At 37.1% G+C, this 15,550-nt stretch overlaps 1 protein-coding gene across 1 annotated transcript in view; it reads left to right on the top strand.

Moving 5' to 3' along the window:
- Positions 1 to 15,550, top strand: part of URI1 (URI1, prefoldin-like chaperone) — a gene marked incomplete at its 5' end in the record, with an annotated part of 30,448 nt that overhangs the window by 1,276 nt on the left and 13,622 nt on the right. Inside the window, 2 exons of the mRNA XM_009587175.1 lie at positions 2,744 to 2,822; positions 5,181 to 5,316. Coding sequence (XP_009585470.1) covers positions 2,744 to 2,822; positions 5,181 to 5,316 — 215 coding nt within the window. The remainder of the gene's footprint in view (positions 1 to 2,743; positions 2,823 to 5,180; positions 5,317 to 15,550) is intronic.

The raw sequence follows: 15,550 nt of genomic DNA, 5'->3' as shown, positions 1-15,550 counted from the left end.
AAATAAACTAATTGACAGTCTTAAAATTCGAACAGATTTTTAAAAGTTTGGAAAGTTGTGACACTTATTTTCTCTTACACAAGTGGCTGAGCTTTGTGGAGTCTGGTGGGAGGGTTGGCTGTGGAAGGAGGAGCTGCTCCTGTGTTTGCTTTTATGCAAGCTCTGGCCATGGCCCCATGAACTTGGGGGTTTTGGGCCCAGAATGTCAAAAGGAAAACCTAACTTACTGATATCTTTTATGTAGAAAGGCAGTTTATACAGCATCCATACAATCTTTACTTTATAAAAAATTATTTAAAATTTAGTACCCTTATTTAGATCTTGATTGTGCAAGAGCTGAGTGCTCTTGTTTCAACTGAGTAATTTGTTCATATAAGACCTTTTAAGTAGTCAGTGATGCAGAAGAATGTTAAATAGAATTGGGTGAATAACAATAAGGTTTTAAATTATTTTCTTTTTCATTTTTTAGTACACTTCTTGAAGTGTATTTCTAAAGCCATGAATCCAGTAATGGATCTGGTATGGGATTAAACATCTAGACATGCATTTCCCCTTCTAGGGACATGTTCATAGTTGGAGTCCCGATATTCATCCTCCCTGTTCACTTTGACTCTTCGTTGCATATGGGCACTGAGCATAGTGCCGGCATGCCCCAGAGCTTGTGTGACCACCAGCTGTAGGTGAAGAGGGAGGTCAGCTTCCTTCCGTGTTTCAGGCCAATTAATTAAAAGGATTGATTTTAATTTTCTTTATCTTGATGGTCCAGGATGTGGCCGCACTTTTAGAGATTCCCATGGTGGAGGTTTGATCATTAAAGGGCAGTAGTCCCACTGAAAAAAGAAACGTTCTTTGCTCTGTAAAGCAAAATAGCTTTGGTAGCAAGTGGTTTCTGGTGTATCCTAATCAGATTATTCAGTAACGGGCAGCAGTCAGACCTTAAAGGCAGTATCTTCTTTTCAGATTAATGAAGAAATGTTGAATGACTTTCAGCCATGAAACGATGGGAACATTTAATCCTGCTGCGCGTGGGGGGATTCTCATACCATTCTCTTCCCATGGAGTCTTCTCTTCGCATTTGAGACACGGGCAAGGCCTTCGGCTTGGGGATTGTGTTTGTTTTTCAGCAAGTATTTGGAGTGCATCAGTGTCTATTTCTCAAATACAGATCTCTGTGAGGCAAAGGCTGGATATCATTAAGTAATTGATTGTTATTGTTGACACCAAAACATCTTAGTGAATTTTGTTAAGATTCATGAGTTTGTCCTTCCTCTTTGAAGGAAGTGAATTATATTTTCACTTTGATGTGGGCAATGGACAGAGAAACTTGCCTAAAATGTCCGGGAGAAATCTGTTGTCAAACCAAAGCAGCAGCAAGCATCTTTTGTAAATCAGTTGTATGGAATATGGTTTTAATGTCCAAGTGGCATAAAAACCTAAATTTCTTTTTTCAGGACCAGTTCAGCAATTTAAAATATGAAGTACTCCAGGTATAAAGTAGGGTGATTACAGCAAAGTTCAACTAGGGAAGCAAATGAGTCAAAACACAGGAGTATCAGATAATTTTTCATAACGAATGCTGAAGAAGATTTCACTCTGCTTATGAATCTAAGAAAATCAATGCTAATATTTTGAGAGTTGTGTTATCAACTATGACATTCATTTTTCAGCACATTTATAGATTGCTTTCCTGAATCATCCTCAGAAAACCTGTAATTTGCATCTTGGGTCAGCGTTGTTAAGTGTGCTGCTCGGTGCTTTCAGTTGCCTTTTATTGCAGAGTTTACAACATATATATGTTTACTATTTTGAAGTACAAGTAAACAATATCATCAAACCTGACATTTATATGCCAGCTACTTCATGGCAGGAGCTGATTTCTGACCATCTTCAGAATGGCAGTGGTCCATTAAAAGACTTCTTCCAGCTGAATTTAAGCATGTCTTCACAAAAGAAGGCTTTTTTAGAGGGAGTGTAGTTGCTTGTTTTGCACACAAAGGAAAATCCCTGCAGCAATTGAAACGCTGTATCTTGCAAAGTCCTCTGAAGAGCCAGGTGTCTACCATGGGAATAATTTGTCTAACTTCAGCAAGCCATTTCTGTCTTGGGTAGCAACATGGAGCATGAGCCTTATTTACATTTTGGATAGAGAAGCAGCAGAAGGGTTGTTCCCCACCTGTATTGTCCCTTGTCAGGGATTGAAGATGTGACAGAATCCTGGTGGTCAAGCCATCTTTCAGGAGTGTTGACTCTTGGTAGGAACACAAAGTTCATGTGAAAATCAGAATTAATTAAAATTTTGCCCATTTATGTCAGCTCAAACCAAGGTCATGAACCCTTTATTAGAAGTGATACTTTGAAGAATTTGCCTCTTATAAAGTATAAACTGAATTTTCAGTTGTTTTTCTAAATATTGATGGTGGTATAACTGTTGGAAGTTGAACGTGGAGTGAGCTATGCCAAATCCTAGTGAAAAAACTGATTCTTTGCACCGTAATAAATTCAAATTCAGAGAGGGACATGCACGATCTAAAATAATCATGTCCCTATTTTAATACACGTTATTCTAAAATAATCTAGCTATTATGTTTATCATCTCAAGTCTTTTATAAATAAGTTATTATATGTGTTTAAGAGTAAAATAGTTTATTTTTCTGTATTTTTTGTGTGTTGTTGAATTACTAGCAGAAAAACATGAACTCTTTACTTTAGATATGAAAGTGAATCAACTTGAATTTGTCAACAGGAAGAAGGTGGAGAGCGATTATGAGGCTCTTCAGGAACGACTCCGTACGTTGCCCGATAAACTGTCCTACGATATCATGGTACGTACGCGGTAGAGTTCACACAAGCAAACAGGCTAAAATTTTTAGTAACTGAAGTATTTGCACTGGCGGTGAGGTTTTATTCAGGTTGCCACGTAGTACTTAGTAATGTTGCATTTATTATGATAATAGTTAAACCTTTGCTTTTGTTTCTTTCTCTTTTCTTTGAAATCCATTATAAATTACAACGTTACTGACAACTGAGAACTGATGACATAAATGCTAACACAAAACCTGACATGTTTGATATGTAAATCTATTGTATAGAAAACTATAATTATGACTGAATTACGGTACTTAGTAATTTCCTGAGAAGAAAGTGGCCATAGTATTTCCTGATTCATGGAAATAAACCCTAGAACATTGATTTTTACATAAAAAGGTGCTGCTAATTTTTATTTCACCGATCTTCATATTGACATAGTGATCTTTTCTGGTGCTTTGAATCTTCCCTAACAACTGCACATCTCCCTCGATTAACTTTACCCTGTTGGCTTGCACTCACCAGAATTTTGACCAAATTGGCTTTTCTCTCTTCCTTCTTTTCCTTCCCCCTTCTCAGGTCCAATTCAAGATATATCTTTGAAGGGGGGGAAGTTGTACTGTAAATAACTGAATGGCTAGTTTCAGCACAAAGTGCCTGACTACTTTCTTCCTTGGCAGCCTGGTTCAGCATATAGAGTTGAGTTGTTAGTGAGACGGCATTGGAGTACACTTACCGTGTGGGAAAAGAGAGTGTTTCCCTTTCCTGTGCTAGTGATTCAGCTCTGGATTTTATGTGTGTAGTCCCATCACCATGTGTATATGCGTGGCCACATGATGTAAAGCAAAAAGATTATGTTGTTTCGAAGCACAGGAAAAAACTATTTTAAAAAAGCTAGGTAGGGCGTATTCTTAGTTAAAGCAGCAATGTCAACTCACATCTGCTATTTTAAATGTATATAAATAGTTCCTATCCTGTTAGCCAAATATTTTCATATGTTTTCAATTTTGCTTTCATCATTTTGGGGGAAGAGTGAACAGGCAAATGGTGCAGTCTGCTACTTGAAAACCAAGTCAGGAAGGGTACATGTGCAGGAAAAGCACATTCTGCATAGTCTTAACGTCAGGATCCTGCCTGCTGCAGAATTGTTTCAAGCATTGGTACCCCTCCTGGATACTGAAGCTATGGAAGATGGCTTTCCAAGGAAGCAGATCCACCAGGCTGAGTGCTCTGCTTCAGCACAAATGTGATGAGAAAGCAAGTGGCTATCCTGAGGATACGAAGGCAGCAGCAGAGGAATAAAGTAGAAGGAACTGATACAAACTGGCTGAGACAGATCTCTTTTTACCCTAAGAAAGAGAAAACTTGACACGGATGTGGTTCTTAGCTTTTTGCCACCTCCATTTTAACTTTAGTTTGATTTTGGTCTCCTGATTTCTTTGCAATTGAAGCCCAAAGGCAGGCAGGCAGGTTACAGTAGGTCTGAGGGTAAGAATGCAGGGGGCTGGTGCAGGAGACAGGAGTTAGGGTGGCCAGGCTGCTCCTCAGAGGTAGGACTTGCCCAAGCACCGTCTGTAAAGTGTGGGCTGTGGAAGGTGTCTTAAATCATAAGAATAATGTCCCATACATTGTCATACGTGTTAAAAGGGGGGTTACATGTTTTAAGAAGCACCTCTTAAAGTTATAAAACGTGTTTATTACCGATGTACTCCTGTCTGAAGTATTCTGGTTCTATGTATTGGTTCCTGTGCCTGGAGGGTCATTGGAAGACGGGCATTGCTTGGTGGAGCACTGCCTGAAGGTTGAAGTCTGCATACTGGTGAACGATGAAACACAGTGAGATTAAGACACTTGCGATCCTGCTAGTAGCCCCACAAACTTACACTGAGGTTTCTGGGTACTTACTAGCAATACAGATACTGAGAAAAGCAACTCATCTTTAAGTTGACCATACCTATTTAAGTATTTTAAAAATTTTAGCAAAGCTAAACTTGCTTTATTAGGAATTAAATGTAATCTGTGTATAACAGATATGTAACTCAACCTAAATGATAATATTTTTATTATCAAGGCTTACATGTTAGGATTAAGTGAATTTGTTTTCCATGTGAGCATTCAGCTATACTATAGTTTAATGTCACAAAACAAGTTTTCTAGTTAAATACCACTTTTCTGATTTTGTAAGTACGATACTAAATTCAAATGGATCTGGTCATTTGAATGTTTGTGAAGGGTTAGTCATTAAATAACTGCTGTAGAATTTTTATTTCTTTAACTCTGTGTTTTACTTTTTTTAAAAAAAACTTAAGACATGAATGACTGTCTAGGTTATTTTCACTAGTGATTTTCAGCTGTTTCTTATGTGCCTTTGACAGGTACCTTTTGGTCCTCTTGCCTTCATGCCAGGAAAACTTGTCCACACCAATGAGGTTACTGTTCTGCTTGGGGACAACTGGTTTTCAAAATGCTCAGCAAAGCAGGCTGTTGCGCTGGTTGAGCACAGAAAAAAACGTATGTATGTTTCTGAACATAATCTAATAGTCAAAATTCTGTATCTTTGTATTAATATATAGTATTAGTACCATCTACGCCATTCTTTTTTTTTGTGAGCCAGCTAACAGAAGTTTTATTCAGATGTAATATCAGTTTAGCACCTTATTTTCCATCTTTACTTGGTATTTTATTGGATATGTCTAATTTTTTTAAACATCTAGCCAGAGCTTTATTTTTTTTTAATGATACACCAGCTTAAGTTACCAAAATTCCGATTTTGATGTTAAATGTTAGAATACAAGATCAGTCAAGATGTGCTTATTTGTTTATTATACAGAAAAGTAAAAAAAAAATCCCAAACCAAAACAAACTAAAACCCCCTATCACTTTTCTTTAATGTGAGAAATGCTGTATTCTTTTCCAGAAAGTGAACATCATGTTGTACATTTGCTCTTAGTTACCTTATTCCCTATTTTCTGTTTCCTTGTCTCTTCTCTTACTTCTTTGCTGACTTGTCCTCTGTTTTGTTTTTTCACTTGTCCTCTGTTTTGTTTTTTCTTTTTTTTGTTCCCTTTGTTCATATAATTTTCTAGCTTTTTTCTCCCTCTATACATGCTTTACTTCTGCTTGTTTGGTTTTTTTCTCACTTGCCGCTCAGCTGCATATCTGCCTCCTGCCCTCGACGTTCCTATCCATTTATGCGAAGAGATCCACTGGATCTCCCCAGATCAAGTGCCATTGGTGACCACCAAATTAATCTTACGTAGCAGTAGATCACAGGCAGATAGGCAATTCCTGGTTTTGTTTCCAGCTCTTTTTAGTTGGTGGTGGGATCTTGGCTTTGAAGAGCCAGGACTGCCAGCAAGTGGTGTGCACGGTGCACTTTGGAACCTCTTTGTGTTAGAAAGAATGAGAGCCTAAAATATTTGATGTAAATGTCAAGGAAGGAAAAGCACAATAAAATGGGAAATAAATTGGTACCTATTAGCCTTCGCTGTTTGCTTCAGATAAGCGTTTGAGTGTATTTTTTTCGTACTGGTTTTACCTATAATCTTTCTCATTCCTGAAAGTGCTCACTGCAGCTTTACCCTGTGTATGTTACAACTAGCGCTATTTACATTGGATTTTTAAGTTCAGCTATCCATGTTGCTGCCTGCAGCAGAATATCTCAGAGGTTCCCCATCTGAATACATTTTTTTTTCAATTCTGTGCAAGCAATATTTGTGTAAGAAAAGTTTTTTTGTAAAAATTCATTTGCTGTATTACTTTAAAATATTCCTTTATGAAGAACATTACCAAAAGTATGTAATTTGTATTTTACCTATTATCTTTCTTAATCTAGTTCTACTGACACAACTTTGCAATTTTCTTTCTTACTGAACTGAATCTACATTATTTATTGTGACTCTTGCAAGAGCTCAGGTCCATAGCTTTTTCCTTGATCATCTGATATTTTTTTCAGTGCTGCAGAATATTTTTGTCACCATTACATTCAGTGAAATCATTTGACCTTTGCATAGTAGATGTTTGAACATTAAGTAGTCTGCTGGGAGACACACAATAAATGCTGGATTCTTTCCTTTATGATCTTTTAAATTGCATTTAAAATACGAGCTCAGAAATACTGATTTCTTTTAAAGCAAAATAGTCATTGATGCCTGGATATAAACCCTCCATTCAGCTGATAGTTCACTTCAGCTGTGTGATGGCTGCCAGTGGGAGGCTCCAAAACACTGATATTAACTAAAAACTTTTTACTTAAAGGACTATTTTCAGTTTTGGATTATGAAAACCGTATTAGTACATATGATTCTGAAAAAAAAAAATTTCTTTCATAGGTATACTTTTCTCCTTTAAAAAATACAACTGACTTAAACATTTTCAACCATTTCCACACTAAATGAGAGCAACTTAGAGGAGAATACTGGAGATTTTGTTTGTTCTAATTAAAAACAAAGTTATGTACATGAAAGACCTGTAGGCCATTGCTATATAATGTGAATTGGCCACTTGTGGCACAAATGTGAAAGACTGATGTTTCACAAGTATTAGTTTAAAGTCTCTTTTGTGTATTGCACTGTAGTTATTTTCATAGTTATGACTTCTGATTTCACTGGCATTTTGCGAGCATAGGGGCTTCACAGTTTACAGGGTGATGTATATTGGCATTATCATTACACTGACACAATGTGATTTGATTTTTTAGTACATAATCTTTTTGGTTTGGACATAAATTTTGTGAGTAGGTCACACACACTGGAAAAAAGGGCATTCTTACAGCAGGGGATTATTACATTGCAAGCAGTCCTGAATGTCCTGTGTGCCAGTCGGAAGGTCCTAACACAGCAAAGCTTTTTTTAAGCACGTGCTTAAGGTCAGTGTGCTCTTAAAGGCTTTGGTATATAGGAATTGGGGTTTGAACAGAGCAAAGAAAGGCTCATGCTGAAAGTGCTTTTCGAACAGAAAGCTGACAATATTTGTTGATGGTTTGTTTCTTCACTGACCTACATTTTTTTATCCAATATTACTCTATTTAATTTAGATGGGTATTTTTTCATAACTAGCTGGTCAAATCTGTTCAGATAACTGGAATGAACTTAATTAGTATAGCACTAACAATTCAGTGCTTTAACAGAAATTAAGGGTTATAAGGAAATAAATACAAGACACACATTTTCATTGCTTACCATATCTTGTGTCCCACTCTCCTGAGTGGTGACGAGTGGGAGAGCATCTGTTCAGGGTTTAAGTTTTCTAGTGGGGCTGGCTCTTAGGTAGAAAAGGGTAAGAGATTCCTGTAACTCACTCACTCATGAGTGTTGTTTCTTGCTGGTTCTGGGGAGTTTTCTTTATTCCCTTTGACTAGTTTTGCGTGGGTCTGCCCGTTGAAGACCTCTGGTCACCAGGGGTGTCCCTGTTTGCCTTTGAGGACACCACTGCCCTAACAGTTAATTTGATCAAGGTTCACAGAAAATTTTCTTTACAATTTGATTCCTTCTGTGTATGTTGGGTGCATACAAGAATGGACAATACGAATTTGCATGCTTAAGCAGTAATAGTGTCAGATAAACAATATCAGTGAGTATAAAGGCTTAGAAGTTAGAGATAGCAGTAAGAGTGTACTATATATAAAAGCTTTAAATATTACTTAGTACTAATTAGGTCATCCTTTTTGTCTTAGTAGTTTTGTTAAATCTGCTTTTTAAAGGGAACAAGTGAAAAAATGTTTGCTTCTGTGGAATAGAGAAAAGCCCCGCTATGGCAGATTAATTTCTTGGTTAAAATTTATTTACTTGAAAGGAATAATTGAAGGGTGACTGTAGAGAATATTAAAAGTAAATGTACTTTAACTGACATAGCTGTAGAAAGCCCTATTTTTGGGATACATTTTTGTTTGCTTAGCTTTTGATTTAGATGCAAACTGTTCAGCATTGTGATTGGTTGAAATCTATTCGGTAAAATTTGGGACAGTCACTCATGTCAAATGTTACTTTTTCATAAAATACTGATCATGTCTTCTTGAATAGTATTTGAGTTGCAGCAGATCTTTCATTTGCTGCACATTTTTGTGACATCCTAGATGTTCAGCTAGTTCCAAAACTGTTAAAAAAAAAAAATCTAGCGAAGTTTATGGAATTGCCAAGTATATTTTTAATTGTTTTAAATTTGTTGTAGTTGTTAAACCAGGTAGTACAGATAATGGGAAACACTTTACACATATGTTTGTGTGTAAAAATGTGAAGGAATAGTGAAGTAGATTAAAGGATATGCACACCAAATTCCATTATAATAAAAGAAATTAGCTTTTTAAGTATGTCACAGTTTAGCACAACAATAATGCAATTGTAGTTTTTTCTCTTACAATTATCTTGCTTAAGGTACTTCATAATATTCCTGTTCTCCTCAAGGCAAGACTGTATTGTCTCAGAATTCAAAGAGGGAATAAAGATTCTTTTTGTGAATATGGGATTATATCTTTTACGTGTTTGTGATGATATAAATTACGTTTTTTCTCTATATCAGTAATTGCATTAATTCTTTAAGATGGGAAATTTTTCATTACAATAGTCCCTGTGGTAGTTACTATAGAAAGAAATTAAATAGATTTTTCTTGTAAATATTTGTGGATTAATTCAGTATGCTAGGTATTCCAAGTGTCTAAACACTTGAAAAGGTGGGAAATTAAAACATGCACACAGAACTAGGAGTGGTTTTATTGTGTTAAAAATTTATCAGATAAAAAAAATCCCACTTAAAGGAGAATTGTTGAACTACTTAGCAATTGTGTCTTCAGTATATGTAAGAATACCCTTGCAGTGTCATGCTGCAAATGAATTCATGAAATGAAAATACTGATTACATTAACATACAGTATTGTGATAGTACCCAGTTGTAAATTGCAGTATGTAACCTTTAATACAAATATTTGTGTCAATCAAAATTGACCGATAGCTTAGTATACAGGGTTTAAAAGATACCATTGTTTTTAATAAATAAGATGATCCAGGCGGATGAGGACCAGTTTGAATTTGTTCCTTATCAGCATTTCCAGAAAAAAGGATATTGTCTCCAAAATATATGATAGGAAGGCTTTCCATTTCCCATCTGTGAATGAGTGAAGCCTTCAGAGGTTTTAATGTTTCATCCAAGGGTGAAAATAACTTCCTTTATATTCTGAAGAATGTAACACAAACTTGCCTACTCATTTTTTGGGGGGAAAAGAACTAAAAATGCTGGCAATGTTACAAAGAAATCTAGCTGTTGCTTTTCTTTATTAAAAAAAAAAAATTCTGCTGTTTTTCTGCATGCTGGAGAATTTTCTTTCACTGTGCTTTTGAACTTTTTTTTGCCATTTTTTGTGATTACCACTTTTTAGTTTGATAACCTCCATCAGTTCCTTCCTTACCCTTGTTAAGTTGGGAGCTGATTCGGTGGAGTGCCAAGTGCTCTAAATTTGCTCTGCAGTTCCCAGGAGGTGTTTGGCTTCTCACAGGACCACAGTCTAGGTATTTTAACCAGAACACAGTGGAAGAAAGTAAGGAGAATAGATTCGTTTCTCTAAGTTATATATTGTGATTCAAAGAAGCTCCTACCTTTTTATAATTCTTACTGGGCAACAGAGGAGTTGTCTGAATGCCGCCCTCCTTCATTTAGGAGAAATTTAAACGTATTCATGTAATTCTAGCAATTATATAGGTGTGTGAACCTAAAAGAGAAGTGCATTGCATTTACTTAGTGTTCCTAAAGCCAAATTAGCTATACAAATTTTTACAGAAGAAAATCCAGATGACTTTGTTTTTGATACCAAGGGAACATGGAAAACAGAACGCAGGTTGTCTTTAAAAGGCGCAAAGCTACTGCACAAAGGGTTGCATTGCATTTTAAAGAACTAGTGCTGTTGCTGTTATAAAGAATGAATTTATTTATGTTGTTGCAAGCACAAAGAGAGCTTAAATCCATATACACAAAAAGCAATCAGGATTCTCTTTTGAATCTTAAAACAAATGCATCTCTAGAAAAATGAACAGAAAAGAGTAGAAAAACAGAGAAGGGTGTTTTGAAAAGCTCTTGGTAGATGCTACTTTCTGCAGAACTGCAGATCTTGTTTCAAGTAACCTCTGATAATTTGTTGGACAATTATTGGCCAAAAAATATTTTGTGGCAGATTAAATATATATTTATTGAAATACAATTAAAAATCCTCAGATGATTGATCTACTTATACAGACCCTTAAAAGCAAGAAAATAAGTAACGAGCTTAAAATAGCATGCCATAACTCAACCCATTAGTAGTACTTCTAACTGTACTGTAGCGCTGTACTTTTGCAAGGAAATACCTTCCATCTCCAAAGAATGCAGAAGTGGAGTATGTGCATTAGATTGCGTGATACTTTACCTCCAGCCTCAGTAATATTAACATGCTCCATTAACAGACTGCATGATAGGTATTCTTGTTTTGTTCAGGGGTCTATCATAATTGTGCTAGAAATTGCTGATCAAAGATTTTGCATGCAAAATGCTATTCTGTGGTTCCCCCATGTAACTTCCCTTCTGTACCTGAAACGGGATGGTGGCAGCCCAGCATTTCCATGGTGGAGAGGGAGAACCGCTGAGTGCTGCCTTCAGGTGCACGTACTCTGTTCTCACTCTGGAGGAACTGAGCCGCTGTCAGTAATTGGGGTAGGTAGGTGGTTGTTCCCTGGCTTGTATAAACACTCTGTGTATATATAACCATGTTAAGACTGGTTACCTTCTACTTGAGAAACTGTGTTAGGTGATGAAGAGATCTTAACTCTAAATCTCAATTGCATACAGAATTCTTTGTTATACTTAATCTAAAATTTCTGTCCAGTCACCTATCCTCAAAGGAGATGATTTCCTAACTTTCAAGTCTTTTGTTTCTATGTTATATCCACACTTCGAGACTCCCTGGAAGACTAACTGAACCTAGCAAGGTAGACCAGGCTTCAGCTTCATCTCAGTTTGTCCTGTTTCACAAAGTCTGACTTTTCAAAATAGATCAACCTGTTCTCACTATTCTTGTCTGTTCTTACTATTTAAATCCCAGTGTAACACACAGTTTCCAGAAGTAACTAAAATAATGTCTATGATTCCCCAAATCCTTATAGACAACACTCCAAGGACATCAATGTCAAACTCAGATAATTAAAATTTGTATCCAGCCAAGCTAATTAACCCATTAAAGCCAAAATGCATAGATGAGAATTTGTGTCAGTTTGGCATTAGTACGTTGTCATGTCTTGTAAAATCTGGCTTCGGTGGACTTCATTTCAACAATATGAAATGTGTTCCCCAGTTATTTTTTTTCCTCTACCAGTGTATCTGTAGCAAGCAGAGGGCTGCTTCTTAAAAATGGCTAATCGTGGTGTAAGGAAATCCAGTCAAGTCCTTTCAGACTAATAAGGGAGCTGGAAAAGAATGATCTAAATGTAAAGAAATCTCACTGCCTGTAAATATTCAAAGGCTGCTGTGCAGAGGAAATCTACATATCCTGATTCAAATACCTTTTCCTTTTGGCCATCCTGGAAAACAGTCCTAGAGACTCTGGCTTGTCTGTGGTGCTGAACTATCTTTCCGAGCGGTTTAGCTGAGACATGTAAATAGGAACTGCTCGGGTTCACCTGAAAGCCATGTCAGACTTTTCTCAGATTATTGGATGTGACAAAGTTGGACAACAGCCTCTGGTTCAATCCGTCTTAAAAGGCTCTAAGAAGCTTAAACCACAGGGTAGTAAGAGGAGGAGACTATGGAGCCTCTCTTGCTCTACTGATATTTTTCTAGGGATCTCAATGAATAAAAAACCCCCTGTAGTTTGTAAAGTGAATTGTTTCTTGCTAGATACGGTACATTTTAAAATTCAGTGAATGACGTTGGAGGCTTTTAGGATGCACAGTGGCAAGTTTAAAACACGAAACCCTGAGCTTCCCCTGCAGTTACGTGCACGAGCTCTTTCCCAGGAGGCCCCTTCTTCGCTGAGGGGCCTGGCTGCGGGAAGGTCTCTCCTTCGGCCGACCGGGAGCCCCGGCTTTCCGCTGGCAGGGGAGGCACGAGCGGCCCAGCGGGCTGACCGGGGACGCGGGGACAGAGCGTCGCAGTAATCCCAGCTGTCCGCTGACGTGCTGTGTGGCCTGGGGCAAATCACTTAAACTGTCTGTTTCTTCATCTGTAAAATAGGAGAGAGTAATACTTACCTCCCTCGCAGGGCGCTGGGCAGATTAGTTAATGCTTGTACAGCATTTTAAAATAAAACATGGTGTGTCACTGCTCAGTGTCCTTACCTAACGGAGCAAACCAACGCGCTCCCGTCCGGAAAGCAGCATCGCACCAGCTCCAGAAGCAGCGTAACCTAGGTGGCTGTTGAACAATATTTAGATATACAGGCAATGACTGAGACACTCGTGGTGTTTAAGAAACAGCTGAGCATCACATTTACTATGAATGTAAAATAAAAGCCTGAGGAAAATTGGTCTCAAGCTAGACGTTTATGTATATTGAGACTACCTTCAAGAGCTGAAAGAACAGATGGGAACATTTTGAATGAAAACTGTCACCACCTCTCTTTGATTTGGACTTTGGAGGGTGTGTTATACACCAAAAAAAGCTGCGGACGATGTTGATAGGAATTAACTGAAGAATAAAAGCTGCGTGCGAAAGGTGGTCACTGCTGTGTCTGACGGAGGACGAGGCGGCTCTCGAAGGAGTTGTGTAAGGGGAGCGGGACCTGATGGCGTGTGGAAGGAGCTGTGTGCTCTGAAGGGTGTGTGTTGGCACTGCTTGAGATGTCGAATGCTTTTTGGAAATAATATTTCATCCAGTAGGAAATGCAAATGCAGAGCGTTTTTCAGGGGAGAATCTTAAGCTATTTCATAGAAACAGTTTAACTAACGGAGGTGACTGCACATTTGACACATAGGTGGTTGTTTGGTTTAAAGGCTCATGCTTTTGAAATACCCCAAAAGTCTGAGCTGTGTCTTCGTGCTTCTTGTTGGAAAGGATAGGCGTTTACTTGAGTAGCCTTTTCCAAAATGCATAATGTTCTTTCTAAACTATTTACTGCAAATAATACATTTTTAAGGAATTGTATTTGATACGCTGTGAAATACCAACAGGGAAAACAGCATACAATACTGAATCTGTTAAAATTAGGATGAGAGTAATCTCACATGCTTGGTGGTAGTTGTGCTTTGCCTTGACTGTTTCATGCATAAAAAGTCTTCTGTGTGTGCAGCGGGGGATCTGAACCTGTTTGTAGAAGTCTGAGTCACTAAGTAGATTTTATTTTGCAAGTACAACTACAAACTCGTTTTGTCTACTTAAGTGCATTTTGTAATCATTTTGTGATTATTAATATATTTTTACACATCCTTATCTGAAAGGCCTATCGTTGTAAGTGAAATCTCTGCAACATTTACAACTGCATACCCTAGCCCGAAAATTCTGTGGGGAGTAGCTATGTATGTACTATAACTTTTTAGGATTAGCCTCTAGACCTGAGAGATACTTAATCAAATATTAAAGTTAACAGGCAAAAGGAGAGTTAAAGAAAAGAGTAAGAATACTGAGAAAATACTTTGAAAATAGTTTTTCTACTAGAATATTTTGTGGTTAAGTTTTCCCTCATTACACGTTTCTGTCTGTAAAATGGGAATAGCAGGGTGCTCTGCCATACTTGTATGTTGCGAAAATAAATAATTAAAGGTGTATGAGGTTTTTTACATGCTACTGGTGATCATGTAAGTATCATAAATAGAAGCAATGCCAAGGAAGGAGCTAGCTAGATTCATGAAGTGAGTTACTGCTTAAAAAAGTTTTTTAGAGTGTGACTTCACTGATCCCATGGTAGAAAGGATCTCTTTGCCTCCTTCATAGTATTGTATGAGACATCTTCATGTTGTATTGCTTTAATGATTCCAAAAAAGAATTTTAAAATACAAAACCAGCTTACTTCTTCACAAAGGCTTTTAGCTCCTTAAGGGTATGTAGGACCAGTAGGTGCAAGGTCTTAGAGATCCTCTGTCGAAACTAATTTATGTAGTAAGTCTTCCCTCTTGAAAATTTGCATTTGTATTAGTTTTGAGTTGAACAAAGAGTGCAAGTCTATTAATATTATTAGTATAAGGCTTTAATTGTGCCCTCTTTCCTCCAATTCTTAAGTCTTAGCAAAGCTGTGTTTCCTTTTCAGGCGGTTATGACCTTCTTCTTTTGCAAATTAGTTTGTTTTTATGATAACTTTAAGGTAAAAGTGAAACTTAAGTTTTTAATATTTTATAAATTGCTATTGAAAGGATTCATTATTTAATTGGCACGAGGGGATATAGAAAGCAATGTCTCAAATGAACTAATGTCTGAGAGCTGGGTAGTTCTTAAAGTAGATTTGCAAAATTGCGGTAAAGCGTAGTTGCCCAGACAGAAGAGCTGTCTGCCTTCTGCTGTGTGTTCAAAGTACAGTTATTAGGGCATAAGCATATTTCACTTGTCCATCATAACAAAAATGTTTGAACACAGTAACAGGAATGAAGTTTCAAAGGATTCTTAACAGTATGTTTCAAATACCAGTCTTAATTTTGTCAGACTAAAACAGACTCTCCACCTGGATGTTTTTTTCTTTAGAAGACTTTTAGTCAAAAAGACAGTTCTTACTTCCATATTGACCTCAAAAGTCAGCTTTTTGGCTTGTGACATGTGCTGAATGGTTTACTTATCTCCTTGATTAACTTTTTGGGAATGTTAC

Source organism: Fulmarus glacialis, unplaced genomic scaffold (genome assembly GCF_000690835.1).
Source record: "Fulmarus glacialis isolate BGI_N327 unplaced genomic scaffold, ASM69083v1 scaffold31761, whole genome shotgun sequence".
Classification (NCBI taxonomy): domain Eukaryota; kingdom Metazoa; phylum Chordata; class Aves; order Procellariiformes; family Procellariidae; genus Fulmarus; species Fulmarus glacialis.
Note: the sequence above shows the minus strand (reverse complement) of the source record. Positions and strands in the feature narration are given on the sequence as shown.